Raw genomic sequence first — 21994 nt, 5'->3', positions numbered from 1 at the left:
TGGGTTGCCTCAACTCTCTAACACGGTGGCAACATATGGATATGAAGACCAGTGCTGGATGAGCAACCTGTGGGCTTGCCTCCCACCCAGGAGATGCTCTGTGGGTTCCTAGGTCAGCGACAGGAGGCACCCCGGCTCGCCGAAGCAGAGTGGTGGCTGCAGGAGGCGGATTTGAGGGTTGAGTGGTCAGTTTAGTGGGCTGTTGGAGGCCCTACAACTGCCTGGAGATTGTGTGAACCAGGTGTCGTTGGAGGCCCCACGGTCTGATAACATGGCCCGTAGCAGCGTGGAGCTGTGCTGAAGGACATCACCAGCAGCACCAGGCCGACCCAACAAAGTGCTGCCACCAGAACAGGCCTTCAAGACCAAGATAAAACTCGATATTTTTAAGAACTTGAAACTTAAAACGTACAAGGTGGAAGCAGAAACGTATCGACCCTTTATGTACTGCCTCAGGAGAAAATTGCTATTCTTACAAACAGTCGTTGCACTCTTGTACTTGTGTATCATCCAGCTTATGTGTTGGATGATTTTCCGGATTGTATGCAAAACTGAGAATTTCAGTGATAATAAAGTACTATTGGACCTTTGTGCCCGTAAAGATACAGCAAGTAAGAAAATCATCGTTCCGGTGCATATGACAAGTCAGGTAAACACTCTTGAATTTTGGTTGGACTTAAACCTGACGATGTTATCACATGTTCTATTTTCCACCGCCCTGTGGTCTCTCGACACAGTCCATTGCTCCTCACACCAAATGGATAGCACGCAGACTCCTCGCTAGTCCCGTCGTTGCCATTCAAAATTAAAACAAATCGCATTTCCCAGTGCCGCTGGGTTGCTTTTCCGATTGCTCACGGCTGTTCAGGGGAATAAAGGCCCGTCCAAGGTGACCGTGATCGGGTGTGCATCAACTTCAGAGGTGGCGGTAGTAATTGTTCCTGCGCCACTCGTTCGGGCCACCGTCACTCCGAGCCCGGGCCTGCGGCTTCCAGTCGCCGTGGCAACGCCCGCCCGCTCCAGTCGGAGGCGCCCGGGGGGGGGGCGCTCTCGCGAGGGAGGGATGTGTCAGCAAGATGGCGGCTGCAGGCTGTGAGCAGCATCAGTGAGGAGGGAGAGAAAGAGAAAGAGAAAAATAAAGAGAGAGAGACGCGACTCAACAGACACGTCGACGGAACTGTGCGAGCGCAGACCCAGCCCATTGGGGCTGTCCGACGAGTGCCGCCGGCCGCCGCTGCTGGCCTGAGATGAGCCCAGGGAGCGAGAGCGAGCGGGCTGGGTGACCCTCCGCCGAACTACCTGCTGCCAGTGAGAGGGGAGGATGAATCTTCATCAGGTCCTCACCGGCGCTGTCAATCCCGGCGACAACTGTTTCTCAGTGGGCAACGTCGGCGAACAACCGTTCACGGTCAGTGTACAGGAGTATGGAGGGGGAGGGGGGAACACAGTCAGCTGTTTAGCCACCTCTGTCTCCACTGGAGACTGCTGGTCTTGGCCTCATCACCTCTCTTGCCCCCAACCCAAACGACTCTAGAGTCCGAGAATGAAAAGGAGTGCTCTCCTTATGACCACACACTTGTGATTTCACTTGTGACAACATTTCCTGATTCTATGAATTCAACTTGTTCTGTCAGTCTTGACCTCTTTTTAAAGTTCCTGCTTGAGGGAAATGAGTGGTGATAGTTCAGTCACTAGACATGCAGGTAACTTTAACACCCTAGGAATGTTTCGGTTTAAGTTATTAAATTTCCCTCCTTATTTTACGTGATCAAGCAGACCAGGAGACCGCAATTTCATTGCATGATCTAAAAAAAAATAGTTACAAGACATCAGGAAAGCGATGATATGCGGCAATAAGACTTTTAGAAAGTTTAATATATCCCGTTTGTATCTTCATTCAAGTTTTTTCTTAAGCCATGTTGAATATTGTACACGTGTGGATAAAAATAGTACTCACCAGCTATTTACAATAAACCATGGTTGCATTGAGTAGTTATTTAACTACAGTACTAGTGCTCAGAACCTTTTCATAAAAGTGAACATTTTGATAGAATAAAAACGTTTCACTGATTATTTGAGAACTTCTGTATATAGACGTTTTAGTTGAATCTGGAGAATATATTTATTCTTGAAGCCACGTTTGCATTTTTAACATTAAAAAAAAATAATTAGGTTCAAAGTGGAATGGAAGTGTACAGAGCTGCTGTGTTGATTTATGTACAAATGATGCATTGTACAGGTTGCCAATACATGTACAATTATGCTATGAGTTTTGTTGATGCACATATTTTTAAGCATTCCTTATGTATTTTATAATGGTGGTTACTTGGCAAAGTATTATTTGGTTTCAGGGAATCAGTGGGAGATGGCCAAAAGCTGACTGGCTATCAAATGTGGAGTCTGGTTTAAATGCCTTTACACTATTTCCCCACTAGAATGATTGTGCTGGCAAACATGCTTTAATTCATCAGCTGTGTAAATAATCATTAATGAAGTGATATGCTGCAAGTAATAAGGGATTTAGGGTTTGATAATAAATCACTTGCAGTTACTAGTTTGAGAGAAGTTAACCAAAGCAAATTCTGTACATATTGTTTTTCAAATGGTGTGGATTTTGTTTTAGTTGGGCTAAACCAGTTTATTTGAATTATAAATGTAATCTGATTATCAGTCACCAGCAGCATATATCAAAATGAATGAGTGGAATGATTTCACATGTATTTTACTGGAATTTTGCTGTAATGCTTGTTTTTGACTAGTTTTACATTTTGAGTTAAATTAATGGTGTACTTTGCAATACAAAACCAACCATTCTCTTAATCTAGTCACAATTTGCACTGAAAATATGTGCTGATATGTTAAACCTATTTTCAGAGGGATGTACAACAAGAAAGTAACCACGGATTACAAAGAAATTAATAGAAACAGAAAAAGTAGGTGCAGGAGTTGGACATTCGGCCCTTTGATCATCTAAAATCAGTACTCCGTACCTGCTTTTCCCCTCATGTTCCTTGATTCCTTTAGCAATAAGAGCTAAATCTAACTTTCTTCAAAACATTTGAAGGAGCTGAGAAAAATGGAATTGATCTGAGAGGAGCCATAGATGGAGGAGATTCACCTCTGTGTTGTAGAAAAATCTAAGAGATATGATGGGAAAAATATTCCATTTGACTTAGATGTTTCCTATCATTTTAAACCTAGATAGAACCTGCTTAAATGACGGCAAGTACTGTAAGCAGTTTGGATCACCATCTTATAATAGGGACGTATGAGAAATGCAAAGAGTGATAAATGAGAGTCAACAACTTTAAGTTCCTGGGCATACTAATCACTGACGATCTGCTCTGGATCCAGATATCGATGCAATCATAAAGTCCACCAAGCCCTCTTTTTTTCTTATTAGATTGAGAAGATTCGGTATGTCCACAAATACCCTCTTGAACTTCTACATGTGTATGGTGGAGAGCGTATTCACTTGTTACATCATGGCCTTGTTTGGCAACTCAAACTCCCAGGAGCAAAGGAAATTACAAAAAGCAGTGGAGGGTACATTACGGGTACTGATCTCCCCACCATCAAAGGGATCAATGGGAGGTGCGGCCTCAAAGTCCGCCAGCATCATCAATGACCCGCACAATCCTGGCCACGCTATTTCACATCGTCAGGAAGAAGGAATAGGAGACTGAAAACTGTAACCTCCAGGTTCAGGAACAGCTTCTACCCAATAACCATCAGGTTATTGAATACAACAAACACCAACTAAACTTCAAACTATGAACTGTCTTGGTTGCACTAGAGACTTCAGATCTTTGTTTCTTTTTGCCCTAATAATGTTTTTATTTAATTATTTAACTTTTTTGTTTGCTTGTGTTATTTATTGAGTTGTTGTCGTGGCTATCCCTCGAGGTCGAGGATGATTGTCTACGTTCCGTTGATTTTATGAACTCTCAGGTGGCTTAGGAGTCCAAAGTTGAGCGATTGAGTCAAGTATTCACCGCTTCTGTGCCGGTTCTTGACCAGGAGCTTCCAGCCATCATGTTACATTCTCCCGTCGCCCTTCCCCGATCGCCATGGGTGGCCCTACCAGAAGCTAGTGCTTCCGACGGCATCACTGTCGGAATCATGGGGGCACGCAAGCTTCACCACGATCCAAAGAGGATTTATTGAGTACCGTGTTTACAGACCTGCTGTGCTGCTGCAAGCAAGAATTTGATTGTCCCATATCTCTTGCACATATGACAATTAAACACTCTTGGCTCACTTGTAGCCATCTGAAAGGATTAAACACTTGGTGTCTCTTATATGGGTGGAGGGGGGGAGAGGGAGGGAGAGGGAGAGGGAGGGGGGGGAGGATGGGGGGGGAGGGGAGGATGGGGGGGGAGGGGAGGAGGGGGGGGAGGGGAGGAGGGGGGGGAGGGGAGGAGGGGGGGGAGGGGAGGAGGGGGGGGGAGGGGAGGAGGGGGGGGGAGGGGAGGAGGGGGGGGAGGGGGGAGGGGGGAGGGGAGGAGGGGAGGAGGGGAGGGGGGGAGGGGAGGGGTGGGGAAGGGGGGGTGACTGTAATGGGTTTGCAAGGATGGCCAAGATAATGAAAGGTTTAAATTGTGTAGCTCGAGAGGAGATGTTGTCATTTGCAGGGAAGAGCAGCATTAGGGAACCATAATGATAATTGCTGAAATCCAAACAAAGAATTCAATAGAAACATCCCTACCCAAAGATTTTAGAAAATGTGGAATTGGTACCTTGGGTAAAATATGTGGTGAATGGAGTTGATGTATGAAACATGGTTGTGAGGAAGAAAGGTATGGATGTTACATTTCACGGAAGGCACATTGAGATTTGTATAAAGCGTAAATATTTGTGTGAATCTTTTGGGCTTATAAAAGTGCTTTTTTCTGTGTTCTAAATGCTTTGTAAATATGGAACCAGGGATCTGGGTCTGTCGAGCAGGGAAAGTAGCCTTTGGTAAATTACAACATTTTGAATGTAGAAATGGACCAGAAAATGACTAAATTATAATACAGATAAATATTAAGGTGTTGTCAGAATATTGTACTTGGCTTTAGGCAATCTATATTTAAGACTGATCACAATATGATGCAAAAAATGGTATCCAGAAATGATATGATAATTTTAAATGTTGGAAATAACAACGTAAAAAGCCAATTTCTCATGAGAGATCTTATCTTTCATGGATAAGAAGATCAGCAAACAAACATGAAATATATGCATTTTGAAACATGTTTAGGGTATTCCTATTGATTGAAGATAGATGTAATCTTAATTTTTTTAATTAAAGTGGATAAATATTTAAATGAAAGACAAATACCAAGAAAAAAGAGAGTATAATTGTTCTCTGTAAATCTTAGTGAGGTTAGATCAGCACAGTGGATCAACCAGCCTCTCTCTCATTGTGTTAAGCTTTCTTGATTTCTTAGCTGCAATGGCAACAGTTTTCTAAGAAAGTTTGCTGTGGGGCCCATAACATTTAATTTATTGTAAATGTCATATGTATACACAGATATTTTGTCACAGTAGCTTGAAAACATTGATGCATATTGATGTTGATGCAACTGGCATTAAGTTTGAATTGTTTGGTCAGGTGATAGCCCACCAGAATAATGCCTTGATACCTTCACTTTGAAGAAGAAATAGAGATAATATTTTCTCTTGGAAACATCTATTGGTGACAATTTGCTCTTGCATTACCATGGACACAGGTATACAGCATGGAAATAGGCCTATTGGTCCAACGTGCCAACAAGATGCCCCTTCCAAGTTTGTTCCATTTGCCCATGTGCGGCCCCCATAACCCTCCAAACCATTCCATTCAAATATCTTTTAAATGTTGTTAATGTACCTGCCTCAATAACTACTTTTGGCCACTCATTTCATATATCCACTTCCTCTGTGTGAAAAGGTTGCCTGTCAGGTTCCTGTTAAATCTTTCTCACCAAAAACCTATGTCCACTAGATCTTCATTCTCCTACCCCAGGAAAAAGGCTTGTTTTCTAATTATGAGTTGCCTAAATGTTTTGTATTTTGCACAGTTTTATTTTCTTTTTAGTTGTATAATTTGTGTGTTGTCTGAGTCAATGTGCATGTGATGCTGCTGCAAGCAAGATTGTCGTTTCACCTGTGCTACACTGTACTTGTAATGTATGACAAATTAATGCTATTTGACTTGATGCTATGAAGCACTCTTGGGCTTAGTTGCAATAGAGTAAGGTGCAGAATACAGGATTTGTACTTTGTCCTTACTTAAAAGAGTCAACCCTGATTGTCATTTTACATTTTATCACCTATAATTTGCAAGAAAAGTCTCAGTAAGCATAGTTTATGCTTTAGGCCCATGCATACAAATGCATTCAGTTATTTTGGATTAAATTTACATGTATATCCTGAAAGCCAATCTATAAACTTATCAGTTGTAAGAGCAGTATTAGGCCATTCTGCCCATCAAGTCTACTCAATCATGACTGATCTATCTTTCCCTCTCAACCCCATTCTGCTGCCTTCTCTCCATAACCCCTGACACCTGTGCTAATCAAGAATCCATCGATCTCCGCCTTAAAAAATATCCATTGACTTGGCCTCCACAGGCTTCTGTGGCAATGAATTCCACAGATTCACTGCCCTTTGACGAAAGATATTTCTCCTCCTCCTTTTGTTCTGAGGCTTTGGCCTCTGGTCCTAGACTCTTCCACTAGTGGCAACATTCTCTCTACATCCACTTTATCCAAACCTTTCACTATTCGGTAAGTTTCAATTAGGTCCCCCGTCATCCTTCTAAACTCTAGCGAGTACAGGCCCAATGCCATCAAACGCTCATCGTACATTAACCCAATCATTTCTGGGATCATTCTCGTAAGCCTCCTCTGGACCCTCTCCAATGCCAACACATCCTTCCTCAGAAGAAGGGTCTCGTCCCGAAACGTCACCCATTCTTTCTCTCCAGAGATGCTGCCTGTCCCACTGAGTTACTCCAGCATTTTGTGTTTACCTTCGATTTAAATCAGCATCTGCAGTTCTTTCTTACACATCTTTCCTCAGATATGGGCCCGAAAACAGCTCACAATACTCCAAATGTGGTTTGACCAGTGCCTTATAAAGCCTCAGCATTAATCCATGTTTTTGTATTCTAGTCCCCTCGAAATAAATGCTAGCATTGCTTTCGCCATCCTTACTACTGATTCCAGTTGCAAATTAACTTTTTGGATTTCTGCACCAGCACTCCCAATTTTTTGCATCTCCGAATTTTGAATTCTATCTCCGTTTAGAAAATATCTACCCTTTATTCCTACTTTCAAGATGCATGACTCCACACTTTGTATTCCATCTGCCACTTCTCTGCCCCCTCTCCCAACCTGTCCAAGTCCTTCTGCAGAGTCCCTGCTTTCTCTATACTCCCTGTTCCTCCACCTATCTTCATGTCATACAGAATATTGAATAGCTTTTATTGTCATTCGTTTTACCGAACAAAATTAATTTGCCAGCAGTACAAAAAAACACACAACCCCAACACAAACATCCATCACAGTGACTCCAAACACCCCCTCACTGTGATGGAGGCAAAAAAACTTCCTCTTCCTTCCCCCATGCCCCTCCCACGGACAGACAGCTCGACCCCTACCGAGGCGACCGACCCGCACAGCCCCCGCAAGGAGATGGAAAGTCCCCGCGGCCGAGCCGCACCGGGCGCTGGAAAGTCCCGCGGCCGTACCGGGCGATGGAAGGCCCCGCGGCCAAGCCGCACCAGGCGCTGTTAAGTCCTGCGGCCGTACCGGGCGATGGAAGGCCCCGCGGCCGAGCCGCACCGGCGATGGAAAGTCCCACGGCCGAGCCGCACCGGCGATGGAAAATCCCGCGGTCGAGCCGCGCCGGGCGATGGAAGGCCCTGCGGCCGAGCCGCACCGGGCGCTGTTAAATCCCGCGGCCAAGCCGCACCAGGTGATGGAAGGCCCCGCGCCCGAGCCGCACCGGGCGCTGTTAAGTCCCGCGGCCGAGCCTCGCCCCGAGGAAGAGACCTAAAAAAATAAAGATTTCCCCCACCCCACCCCACCCCACCCCCCTCCCACACCCCCACACATACACAGCCAAAAACAAAACACCCCAACACACAAACAAAAAAGGACAAAGGACAAACAGACTGCTAGCGAGCCGCAGCCGTTAGGCGCCGCCACACGTGTAAACTTGGCCACAAAGCCTTCAACTCCCTCATCCAAATCTTTCATTTGCAATGTGAAGAGTAGCGGCCCCAGTACTGGCATCTGTGAAACACTCCTAGTCACTGGCAGCCAACCAGAAAAAGCCCCCTTTATTTCCATTCTTTGCCTTCTGCCATACAGCCAACCTGCTATCAATGCTACTATCTTCCTTCTGATACCATGGGCTCTCATCTCCTTTAGCAGCCTCGCTTGCGACACCTTATCAAAGGCTTTCTGGAAATCCAGATAAACCACTGACACTCCTTTGTCTATCCTGTTCTTTACTTCCTCAATAATTCCAACCGGTTCATCAGGCAAGAGTTCCCTTTCACAAAACCATGCTGACGTTGGCCTATTTTATCACAAGCTTCTTAGTACTCAGAAACCTCATACTTTATAATGCACTCTAAAATCTTACCTACCACAGAAGTCCGGCTGACCGGCCTATAGTTTCCACTCTTTTGCTTTTCTCCCGTCTTGAACAAGATTTTGTGGTATCTGGTGGTTAGAGTCCAATGGTACAATCCAGTGATAAACCCATTACATCTGCACATTACGTTCTGAAAGATGATTTGAATACTAGTGGAAAAAACAGTGCTAAATATCCTTAAATAGCATGTTGGAAATAGTTTCTCTTGAGTTGATGTATCCATTTCTTATCCAGCCGCCTTGAATTTTATATTTGCATTGCTACTATGTTCAAAGTTTGAACTTGGTACTGATGCAGGGTTTCAACATAAAATATTGACCATTCCTTTCCGTTCACAGATACTACTCAATCTGCTGAGGTTCTCCAGCAGACTGCTGCTCTAATTTTAAGCATCTGCAGAATCTTGGCTCAACCTGAAATGTCATCTGTCATATTCTCCCGAGATGCTGCCTGACCAGCACAGTGCTGAGTTGCTCTGGCACTTTGTGTCCTTGTGTCTCAAAGTTTGAGACTAGTCAGCTCAACTTAATGAAATCTAGCATGCTTGGAAGACAATATATTAAGCATCAGATATTGATACTGCACTTGTTGGATAAATATGGACAACTGTACTGATCAATGGGTAAAAGTTTATGTTCAAGAAGAAATGTGGCCAGTTTCTGTTGGTATGAGGTTTAAAAGTGAACACAGAAGTGATTGCAGACGGTACAGAGCGAGGCTCTAAATGACAGAGGCCGATCAACACGTGACCCAAATTAAAATTTAAGGCACATTATGTAGTTACTAGCATTAACATTTTTATTTTCTCTGTTAATGAAATATGTAGCACACATGGAAAAGTCTGAACAGTGAAGCGTTATCTATGAAGAAAGATGTTAAAGTTGATGTATGCAGAGAAAAACTAAGACTGAGATGTGCAGAAGCATTTGAAATTGAAATAGCCAGTAATACCCCCAAATAGCCAGCGTAGTTAAGAACATTCAGAAAAGAATAATATAAGCAGCATCAGCATGTATTTATGAAAGGGAAGTCTTGTTTCATTTTCTGAGATACCCTAGAATGTGATGAGTGGATTACATAAGTGGTGACCAGTGGCTGTGGTGTTTTTGTGCTATTTGAAGACTTTGGATGAAGTTCTATGCAGGAGATTAAGTGAGAATTGGTTAATAGACAGAAACCCAAGTGGATTGACAGAGACCAAATACAATCCTTTCAAGCTTACTGATTGATACAATAAAAAATTGGGTTGTGAGTAGTGAAATGGCATCCAAGGAGGCTTTGAGGGAATGATTCGATAAATGATTAGGCATCATGACGTGAACCGACGGTGGGTGGACAGAGTAGAGGAGATGCAGCAACTCACTGGAAGCTGTCATGTCTGGATTCATCAGTGCCATTAAGCCTTTGATAAGAAAATACTCAACGATTCAAAGCTTGCTCTGCTGGAAGTAACATAAAGGAAGTATCCCTCTCTGTGGGAAAGAACATGTTGAAGACCACCTCAAACAAGATTTTCTTTGATGCCAAATTTGCTTTTCACTTTTGCAATGCCTAAAATCTCCCTAAAGTTCAGAAACCTTGCACCTATTTAAAAATAAATAATTTGTAATTTGTTTACAAAGCACAGGAGCTACAAGCAGGTTTCTGGAGCAAATGTTGAGATATTTCATGCAATATAATGCATGGGAACAGCTTCAACAGCTGGAATCTGTCAGGGATTTGTGATTTTCAAGCTTTGCCACACATGCACCAAAGTTCTCAACTGGCTAGCATTTACTCTTTGTAAATATCCGTTATTCTGTTTTGAGCATCTACCATTTGCCAGCATGTTCCGGGACATTTAGCTAAATAAAATTTCCTCCCATTCTTTGTTGCATGTTAAACTTTGCTGTTCTTTAAATGCAGTGAACATGTGGGAGCAGTTTTAATTTTATTGGACCTTATTGTACTTTTTTTTAAACTGATGTCTATCCTGTGGGGAATACAGAGGCTAAGGAAAAGCCTGATTAAAGTTTATAAAATTCTGAGAGGCATTGATAGTCGACAGTCAGAACTTTTCCCCCAGGGTGGAAATGTGGAAGAATACTTTTAAAGTGAAAGGTGAAGAAAATAATTAAAGGATATATGCATTTTACGGAGTGGATGCCTGGAATGCGCTGCCAGGAGTCGTGATGGCGGCAATTATGTTAGTACTATCTAAGAGCGTTTCTGGTAGGCACAGGAAAATGCAGAGATTGGAGGGAAATGGATCACGTACAAGCAGAGGAGGACTTGGCGTCAAGTCTCGGCACAAACATTGTGGGCGGAAGGTCTTGTTCCTTTGCTGTACTGTTCTGTATAATTAGCATTCCAAATTCATGCTGCAGTAATTTTAATACATAGGTGTTAATCGCTGTGCACATGAAGCGTGATACCCTGTGTGAATGTGAATGATTCCTTAGCAGATCTAGATTTCCTTGCATTCAGATATTAAGTTGCTGTTGACTAAATCTACAACAAAGCCTATTTTGTTTTTTAGTTGTCTTGGATCTTCTTGTCTTAGACCTGGATCTCTGCCATGCATTATGTAGTGGCTGGTGTAAAATTGTCTTCCCACACTGAAATAATTCTCATACAGGTATCCTCCACTTCTCCAAACCGGAGTGGAAGGAAGCAAGTCAGTCTTGATCTTGAAGGACGAGGAAAGAAGTTATGTGTTTTATCAGCAAATTCTTTGTTGCCAGTGGTGTACTTATTTTGATCATAGATTTGCAGTTGCAATTGTTGTGTAACTATCCAGATCATATTATAAGCCTGAAAACTGTTGGTGTAACATTACAAGCTGCTGAACCTGCTGGCAACCTTCAATGCTATTTACACTTCATACAGAATTGGTTACACCTACACTTAAAGCACCTTCAGCATTCATCAAATTATTTTTTGTACATAATGGCTACACTCTGTATACTACTTGTAATACCACAGCAGCACTTTTCAGTCCTGTGCCATTATATGGTTGACAAATGTTTAATGTATTAATGAATCGAGGGGTATGGGGAGAAGGCAGGCACGGGTTATTGATTATGGATGATCACAATGAATGGCGGGGCTGGCTCGAAGGGCTGAATTGCCTCCTCGCACCTATTTTCTATGTTTCTATGTATTGGTCAAATGATAATGACAATTCTTAATGTATTCATTGTTGAAGATATTATTTGTATGAACATTTTAGAATATTTTCTTCTATTGAGCATTAAGAACTCAATAATACCAAGGAGGGCTAATAGGAAAACTGAGATTGAGAGGAATATTTAAAAAAAAAGTATAGATCAGAGTCCAGGTGGTGGAGTCAATAGTCATTTATTTGTCACATACACATAAATGTGTAGTGAAATGAAACATTACCCGCAGTTGAAACATTAAGACGTGTGTGGGGGACAGATGAGGGGGGGAAATGAAGGGGAGGGGATTGTGGGGAAGAAGGGAGAGCCGCCCCCCCTTCTCTTCCCTGTGCTCCACCTGGACGAACCTATTTCCCCTTTCCCCTTCCAACTACATTCCAACCCCCAGCTTCGCAATTTGCAACTCTATAATCCTTTTGTCTCTCATCTTGTCACAACTTTTTATCTCGGTCCCTTGTCCAAACACCTGCCTATCAAAAAATGTGTTTATCAACCCATCAACTTATTACCTGCCAGTCTTTGTCCTGCCCCTCACCTCTTCCAGCTTTCTTCCCTGCCCCCCTCCTCCACACATTCGGTCTGAAGAAGGGTACCAACCCGAAACATCACCTATCCATGTTCTCCAGAGATGCTGCCTGACCTTCTGAGTTACTCCAACACTCCAGATCTGCAGTTCCTTGCTTCTAAATGTAATGGTGGAACTCCACATATCAGTGCCATCTGAAAAGTTTGTTTTGCAGCAAAATTATTCATGTGTGTGCTTATTGCTAGCATTTTGCTCTGAGGCTTTAAATGGTGGTGGATTAATTTGAGATTGCACTTACCAAGTCTTTTTTGGTAGCACTTCTATTTAACTCAGCAAAATTCTCCTTGGCTATCTTTGCTTTCAGAGACTCATTAGCCACATATCATGTGTCTAAGTCTGGGCACGATGCTTAGACATATATGAAAGAAAAAGTCAAATCATTTCAAATTCTAAGTCGAATCCAACACCCTTAAGTTTCACTTTTATATGGTTAAGAAACCGACCATCTTGCCCATTCCCATTCAAAACATCCACAGTGTTCCAAATATGTCATTTGCAGATTTTAAACAGAATATAAAGTGCAAGTACTGAAATTAAATCCAGGAACTCCAAAAATAAATGTTGTTTGCTTTCGAAAAACATCCATGAAAAATGTTGGATTGTTTTCAACAACAGATTGGTTAAGTTGCCTTGCTCAAAGAAGTAAACCTACTCTTCATCTGTTGTAGGAAGACACAACATGCTGGAGTAACTCAGCGGGTCAGGCAGCATCTCTGGAGAGAAGGAATTGGTGACGTTTCGGGTCGAGACCCTTCTTCAGACTGATGTCAGGGAAGGGAGCGGGCAAAGATAGGCTGTAGTCGGATACAGGAAGACTAGTGGGAGAACTGGGAAGGGGGAGGGGTAGAGAGGGGAAGCAGGGACTACCTGAAGTTAGACTAACTTTAAAATGTGAATAACTTAAAAAAATATAACACCGATTTCAATGAAACCTTTTCCATAGGACCACGGGACGACGGTGAGTAAGGTGGGCCTATCGTGTACCATTTTGGCTATAGTTCAGGAACAAGGGAACAAACGAGAGTTTTAGTATATAGATTAGTTATTTTTCCCACATAGTAATTCAAATTAATGATGTTAACATGCCAAAATACTGTTCTGTGTAAATGATCAGAGTGGCAGATATGAAGCAAAGTTCTGCACAGCATGTTTGTTTTTTTCTGCTGCCAGCCTAGGCCAGTGTCCCACTCCATTTGCCAGACCAGAGAGGCCAGTATTGTAGGTTATTGCCAAACTCTTTGCAGGTAGTTGTCAACATTATTTTCCAGGCCCCCACTCCCTCATCTTTACTATGGATGTTCAGTCACTCTGCACCTCCATCCCCCACCAGGAAGGTCTGAAAGCCCTCCGTTTCTTCAATAGCACAATCAGCCAATTTCCCTCTACCAACACTCTCCTCCGCTTCATAGAGCTGGTCTTTACTCTTAACAACTTCTCTTTCAACTCCTGCCTTTTTGTAGGGTACATCGAACAATCCCTGTTCCAGACGTACACTGCATTGACGACTGCATCGGTGCTACCTCCTGCACCCATGCAGAACTCACTGACTTCAATAACTTTACTACAAATTTCCATCCTGCACTCAAATTTACTTGGACCATCACCCTACAGTTTCTTGATCTCACCGTCCCCATCACAGGAGATAGACTATCGACTGACATTTATTATAAACCCACTGACTCCCACAGCTATCAAGACTACATTTCTTCCCAGCCTTCTTGCAGAGACTCTATCCCCTACTCCCAATTCCTCCGTCTACAACGTATCTGCGCCCAAGATGAGGTGGTCCATACCAGGACATCGGAGATATCCTCATTCTCTAGGGAACGGGGATGTCCTTCTTCCATCATAGTTGAGGCCCTCATTAGGGCCTCCTCGATATCCCGCTGCCCCTCTCACCATTTGCAACAGGGACAGAGTCCTGCTAGTCCTCACCTTTCACCCCATCAGCAGTCATATACAGCACATAATACTCCGGCATTTTCGCCACCCCCAACGGGATCCCACCACTCGCCACATCTTCCCATCGCCACCCTTTTCCACATTCCGCAGAGATCGTTCCCTCCGCAACTCCCAGGTTAACGTCCCTTTTTACCCAAATCACCCCCTCTCCAGGTATCTTCCCCTGCAACTGCAGGAGATGCAGCTTCTGTCCCTATACCTCGCCCCACAACTCCATCCAAGGACCCTGACAGTCTTTTCAGGTGAGGCAGAGGTTCACTTGTACCTCCTCCAACCTCATCTATAGTATCCGCTGTTCCAGGTGTAGACCAAGCGCATGATTGGCGATCGTTTAGCTGAACTCCACTCAGTCCGCCTAAACCTACCTGATCTCCCAGTTGTTAAACATTTTAACTCCCCCTCCAATTCCCACACTGACCATTCTGTCCTGGGCTTCCTCCATTGTCCGATTGAGGCCCAGTGCAAATTGAAGGAATACCACCTCATGTTTTGCTTGGGCAGCTTACACCCCAGCGGTATGAATATGGACTTCTCTAACTTTAAGTAACCTTTGTCTTCCTTCTCTCTATCCCTTCCCAGTTCTTCAACTAGTCTTGCCTTCTAGCTAATGATGATCTATTCTACATGTTCCTTGATCTCCATCCCCTTTTTCTCATTTTCACACCTTACAATTCCTTATCTCTGTATCTTGCTCCCCTTTCCCCTGCAGAAGGGTTTCGACCTGAAACATCACCCATTCCTTCTATTCAGAGATGCTGCCTTTCCCACTGAGTTACTCCAGCATTTTGTGTCTACTTTCGGTGTAAACCAGCATCTGCAGTTTTTCCTACATCATTATTTATACTTTTCCATAGTGAAAGAAATATTTTTTAAATCTTTGTTTTCAAAAATGAGTGCATCTGACACTCCCAGCTCAATGACCCAAGTTCAGTTCTGACCTTCAGATAGTATTTGCGGAATTTGCATATTCTCCCTGTAATCACGTGCCCTGGTCGCTCTGGACTCCTCCCACATTCCAAAGATATTATGTTTAGTTTATTATTGTCACGTGTACAGAGATACAGTGAAAAGCTTGTTCTGCATGCTATCTATTAAAATCATGCTATACCCAAGTAGAATAGATCCTCTTTTGGAAAGCGTGCAGGATTGCCAAATTCCGGTGCCATGTTGCAACTTCCAGGCCTCTGGCCAAGATCAGACTTCGCAGAGGGAATATGCAATTTTTCATTTTAAGGCCCCGTGTCTTGGCAGCACTGGATTAATGAAGTAGGGATCGGCCTGACCTAGCACAATGCTGTCAGCCTCTTTCGTCGTTGTTTTGTACAGCTGCCACAGGCCCCGCTCAATCCACTCACTCACTCAGCTGCTGTAGGACCTCTAACGGTCATTTCCCCTTGAACTACAATCACCACCACTGTGCTGTCCGTCCTGGCTCATAGCGACCCTTTGCTTCTGTGCGCCAAAGCCACCATGCCCTGCTTATCTAGTTCATCATGGACCTTTAGGGTGCTTTGTGACTGTAAGGGAAGTGATTTTGTGAACCACTCACAGCCACCAACTTTCCCTTTCACCTTACCCTGCCATTTGGCACAGTCTCCCAATCAGACATTTCCCTTCTAGTTTCACAAATGCCAATGGATCGATCTCTTCAACTCTCTGCCATGTTCTTTACAGGCTGGCACAGGAGTAGAGGTGCAGCCTTACAGTGCCAGAGACCTGGGTTTGATCCTGGCACCAGGTGTTGTCTGTACGGAATTTGCATGTTCTTCCTGGGTTTTCTCAGGGTGCTCCGGTTTCCTCCCACATTCCAAGGACATGCAGGTTTGTAGGTTAATTGGCTTTTGTAAATTGCCCCGAGTATAGGCTAGAACTCATGTATGCGATGATTGTTGGTCGGCGTGGACTCGGTGGGTCGAATGGCCTGTTTCCACTCTGTATCTCTAAACTAAATTAATTAATTACAATAAATGAATTCTAGTGTGGTGTGTGGCTGGAGAATTAAGAAGGGGTGATGGACATGTGAGAGAGAATAAATACAGGGGAATAAGTGGAGACACGAATAACAGTAGATGTTGGAATTTACATACACAAAATACAAAGTGCTGGCGAAACTCAGCAGGTTGGGCAATATCTATGGAGGAAATGGATAGACTATTCTCAGACTGATTGTGGTGGGGGAGAAAGATGGATCAGAGTGGTGCGGGTGAGGCAAAATCTGATGAGTGAATACAGTCAAGGGGTGGCAGATAAAGGCTAGAGATGAAAAGGAGATAAAGGGGTGGCAGATAAGGAGAGTTGGAGTGAAATGTAAAGCAAGAGGGAGGGATATGGGTGGAAGGGGACAGGGAGAGGAAATAGGGGCGATAAAAGGAAAATCAGGGGCTCTGGAATGGGAAATAAGTATACAAAGGGCTGACTGGGGAAGGACAGTGGGGAAAACAGATGCGTATTAGGGTGGGGTAGTGTATAGGACACATAGTGTATATGGGGGTTTGGGATAGTATTACTTAAAATTGGAGAATTCAATGTTCATATTCAATATTTCCAAGTGGTATGAGAGGGATGGACTACTGAGAATATGGCAAGATGCGATGTTGACTTCATGGGCTGAAAGGAAAAATACGAGACCTGTCAAAATTGACAACACTATCCCCAAATCAAAATTGCTTAATTCTCAAGAATTTTTACTGAAATTGTCATAAATTCACCAAATAATTCTGATGCTGGCTGGACCTAAACTGGGAGGCCTGGGAACTAAGCTGGATGCCACATGGGACAGAAGGCTGCAAAGGCAAGTGTGCCTACTATACTTGCCTTTGCCGCCATCTTGTCCCATGTGGCTTCTGCCTCCATTTCCAGGCATCCCGGTGAGGGCCCAACTGAGATCTTAGGTAGCTAAACTCCATCTATTGCTTCTCGCAACAGTTCTGTTTCACTTCTAGCCTTTGTCATTATCTCTACCCATCTGATAATCACACACCCTCTCCCCCTCTGCTTCTTTATCCACATCACTTGCCAGGCTTTACACCACCACACTCTCGCTTTTCCAGCTTTCTCCATTCTTTCACTTAGTGTGAAGAAGGATCCCGGTTCAAAATGGTGTGTCTATTTTCCTCCACAGATGGTGCCTGACCTGCTGGTTTAAAATAGTACCGTATTTTACTCACTCTCTCTTTGTAGGCCTTATCCAAAAAGATTATTAATTAATATTGTTGCCTCATACTTGATCTAATATCGCAGTCTGAGATGGTTTCTCGACACATTGATCTGGAGATCAATCTTGTATCAATTACAGAAATTCAGCCCCTACAGTACTACATTAATCCTCAGTTTATATCTAGATCTATACACAGTGATTACTGTATTATTTACATTACATACACTTCTTCAATTAAACCATGTCCTTCATCTCTACTGCTATTTAAGACCTAATAAACAATTGATTTACCCTCTGCTGCCATTTTGCTTATTGAAATCGATTTACAAATAGAAAAATAGGTGCAGGAGCATAGAGCATCCTAACACATGGCATCCCTGTGTGGTACCTCAGCTGCACGGAGGCGGAGAGGAAAGCTGTTCAGCGGGTAGTCCATAGAGCTCAGAGGACCATTGGAACACAGCTACCAGCCTTGGAGGGCATCTACAACACACGATGCCTCAGAAAAGCCACCAGCATCCACAAAGACTCTTCACACCCCTGCAACAGTCTGTTCGAACTTCTGCCATCGGGCAGGCGATACAAGGCCTTCTACGCCCGCACCTTCAGACTCAGGAACAGCTTCATCCCCAGGGCCATAGCTGCTATGAACTGGTCCTGCTGAGCCGGATGGTCACATCGCACAGTGATCCGGCACAGATCTACTTGCACTTTATTCTGTTTTAAAACTGTTATAATTTGTTTCATTGGGTTGTTTAAATTAATACTGACTAGCTAATTAAATTATTGCATCGTATGGGAGGCGCATTCCCAATCTCGTTGTACCCCTGTACAATGACAATAAAGATATATTGTATTGTATTGTATTGAGTAGGCCATTCAGCCCTTCGAGCCAGCACCATTCAATTTGATCGTGGCTGATCATCTAAAATCAATACTCGTTCCTGCATTTTCCCCATATCCCTTGATTCCTTTAGCCCTGAGAACTAAATCTAACTCTCTCTTGACAACATCCAGTGAATTGACCTCCACTGGCAGAGAATTCCATAGATTCACAACTCTGGGTGAAGAAGTTTTTCCTCACCTCAGTCCTAAATGGCCTACCCCTTATTCTTAAACCGTGATCCCTGGTTCTGGACATTTTTCCTGCATCTAGCCTGTCCAATCCTTTTAAGATTTTTTTTTGTTTCTCTAAGATCCCCTCTCATCCTTCTAAATTCCAGTGAAGACAAGCCCAGTCGACCCATTCTTTCATCATATGTCAGTCCCGCCATCCTGGGAATTAACCTGGTGAACCTACGCTGCACTCCCTCAATAGCAATTTAAATAGTTTATCATAATTTGAATACAGATAATTTCTAATTGCTGTACTGACATCATTCTCTGATAGCAGCTTTACAATGCCACTTTAGACAAAGACAATAAGTGGAGGAGGATGCCATTCGGCCCTTCGAGCCAGCACTGCCATTCAAAGTGATCATGGCTGATCATTCTCAATCAGTACCTCGTTCCTGCCTTCTCCCCATACCCCCTGACTCCGCTATCCTTAAGAGCTCTATCTAGCTCTCTCTTGAATGCATTCAGAGAATTGGCCTCCACTGCCTTCTGAGGCAGAGAATTCCACAGATTCACAACTCTCTGACTGAAAAGGTTTTTCCACATCTCAGTTCTAAATGGCCTACCCCTTATTCTTAAACTGTGGCCCCTTGTTCTGGACTCCCCCAACATTGGGAACATGTTTCCTGCCTCTAACGTGTCCAACCCCTTAACAAATCTTATACGTTTCGATAAGATCCCCTCTCATCCTTCTAAATTCCAGTGTATACAAGCCTAGTCGCTCCAGTCTTTCAACATATGACAGTCCCGCCATTCCGGGAATTAACCTAGTAAACCTACGCTGCACGCCCTCAATAGCAAGAATATCCTTCCTCAAATTTGGAGTCCAAAATTGCACACAGTACATCAGGTGCGGTCTCACTACGGCCCTGTACAACTGCAGAAGGACCTCTTTGCTCCTATACTCAACTCCTCTTGTTATGAAGGCCAACATTCCATTGTACGTGCATGCTTCCTTTCAGTGACTGATGCACGAGGACACCCAGATCTCGTTGTACGTCCCCTTTCCTAACTTGACACCATTCAGCCATTCAGATAATACTCTGCCTTCCTATTCTTCAAGATTCAAGATTCAAGATAGCTTTATTTGTCATCCAATATTGGACGAAATTCAGTCACCCACAGTCCACCAAACCTCACACTTATCCACATTAAACCGCATCTGCCTTGCATCCGCCTGTAAGGGCTAACACACGCCCACTCACACAACCTGTCCAAGTCACCCTGCAACCTCATAGCATCTTCCTCACAGTTCACACTACCACCCAGCTTTGTATCATCTGCAAATTTGCTACTGGTACTTTTAATCCCTTCATCCAAGTCATTAATGTATATTGTAAATAGCTGCGGTCCCAGCACCGAGCCTTGCGGTACTCCACTAGTTACTGCCTGCCATTCTGAAAGGGCCCCATTTATCCCCACTCTTTGCTTTCTGTCTGTCAACCAATTTTCTATCCATGTCAGTATCCTACCTCCAATACCATGTGCTCTAATTTTGCCCACTAATCTCCTATGTGGAACCTGGTCAAAGGCTTTCTGAAAGTCAAGGTACACCACATCCACCGGCTCTCCTCTGTCAATTTTCCTAGTTACATCCTCAAAGAATTCCAGAAGATTAGTCAAGCATGATTTCCCCTTCGTAAATCCATGCTGACTCGGAACGATCCTGTTTCTACTATCCAAAGGCTCCGCAATTTCGTCTTTTATAATTGACTCCAGCATCTTCCCCACCAGACTAACTGGTCTATAATTTCCCGTTTTCTCTCTCCCTCCTTTCTTAAAAAGTGGGACAACATTAGCTACCCTCCAATCCACAGGAACTGATCCTGAATCTATAGAACATTGGAAAATGATCACCAATGCATCCACACTTTCTAGCGCCACCTCCTTAAGTACTCTGGGATGCAGACCATCAGGCCCTGGGGATTTATCAGCCTTCAGTCCCATCAGTCTACCCAACACAATTTCCTGCCTAATGTGGATTTCCTTCAGTTCCTCCGTCACCCGTGGATCTCTGGCCACTCGAACATCTGGGAGATTGCTTGTATCTTCCTTAGTGAAGACAGATCCAAAGTACCGGTTCAACTCGTCTGCCATTTCCCCATAATATATTCCCCTGCTTCTGTCTTCAAGGGACCCACATTTGCCTTGACAATTTTTTTCCTCTTTACATACCTAAAAAAGCTTTTACTATCCTCCTTTATATTATTGGCTAGTTTTGCACCAGCTCTTTCTAAATGTTCAATGTTGTGGATTATTTGATTCCCAGTTTAGGGCATCATTTCTGCGAGGGCCATGAGACCATGACCAAATACAAATATTTGTGTTCAAAAATATAGAGCCTTTATATGTGGCTTTTAACATTCTATATTCTGGATGTATCTGCTGATTGTCTTTTGCTTTTACTGCTTATTTATTTGCTGACTCTATTTCTAACTTTACTTTAAGCTTTGTTTCTCTCCTGAATAATCTCAGCTTCTTATCACACTCTGTAGCAAGTTTAAATCCTATTCAAAAGCATTAGAAATCATTCCTCGAAGTTGCCATCATATTGAAATGTAATCTATCGGATTTGTACAGGTCTTATCTGTCTTAGAAATCTGAAAGCCTGCTTCTTAATTTCTTTAGCCATATATCTTAAACCTGCAATGGAGATGATTTTTTTTTTTAAGGATTTTTTTTAACGTGACATAGCAAGCAGAACCTGGTTTGGAATTGCTATTATCCTTATCCCTGTGACTTAAAAGGCAGCACAGAAGCACATGAGATAATACTGCAGTTTCATTACTCCACGGACCCTGGATTAAATCCTGACATCTAATGTCAATACCAAGTTTACAGGTTCTTCTTTTGACTGTAGATTTTGTTCAGATACATCTTCAGATACTGTGGGAAAAGAAAACTTGTGTTGATAGTGGTGGGAGAGTCAATGAACACAAGTGAGAGTGGGTTCCAAGGAAGTAAGGACATAGGGTAGTTAGGATTGCTCTGTGAGCCATTGTGGACTCAATGGGTCAAATAGTCTCCTATGTCACAAGAAATAGTGTCATGAAAGTCAAACCTGCTGGCTTTGTAGAAACATTGAAAATGGGTGCAGAAGGAGGCCATTTCGCCCTTCGAGCCAGCACCGCCATTCATTGTGATTATGGCTGATCATCTACAATCAGTAACCTGTGCCTGCCTTCTCCCCTTATCCCTTGACTCCACTAGCCCCCAGAGCTCTATCTAACTCTCTCTTAAAGTCATCCAGTGAATTGGCCTCCACTGCCTTCTGTGGCAGAGAATTCCACAAATTCACAACTCTCTGGGTGAAAAAGTTTCTTTTCACCTTAGTTTTAAATGGCCTCCCCTTAATTCTTGGACAGTGGCCCCTGGTTC

General features: G+C 43.4%; 1 protein-coding gene across 1 annotated transcript in view; it reads left to right on the top strand.

Annotated features, from left to right (window-relative positions):
- Window positions 1-1003: 1003 nt before the first annotated feature.
- dmxl1 (Dmx like 1) overlaps window positions 1004-21994 on the top strand; it is a 156842-nt gene continuing 135851 nt past the window's right edge. The window contains exon 1 of the mRNA XM_078396297.1: window positions 1004-1408. Coding sequence (XP_078252423.1) covers window positions 1322-1408 — 87 coding nt within the window. The 5' untranslated portion in view covers window positions 1004-1321. The remainder of the gene's footprint in view (window positions 1409-21994) is intronic.

The sequence above is a fragment of the Rhinoraja longicauda genome, chromosome 3 (assembly GCF_053455715.1).
Source record: "Rhinoraja longicauda isolate Sanriku21f chromosome 3, sRhiLon1.1, whole genome shotgun sequence".
Classification (NCBI taxonomy): Eukaryota; Metazoa; Chordata; class Chondrichthyes; order Rajiformes; family Arhynchobatidae; genus Rhinoraja; species Rhinoraja longicauda.
Note: the sequence above shows the minus strand (reverse complement) of the source record. Positions and strands in the feature narration are given on the sequence as shown.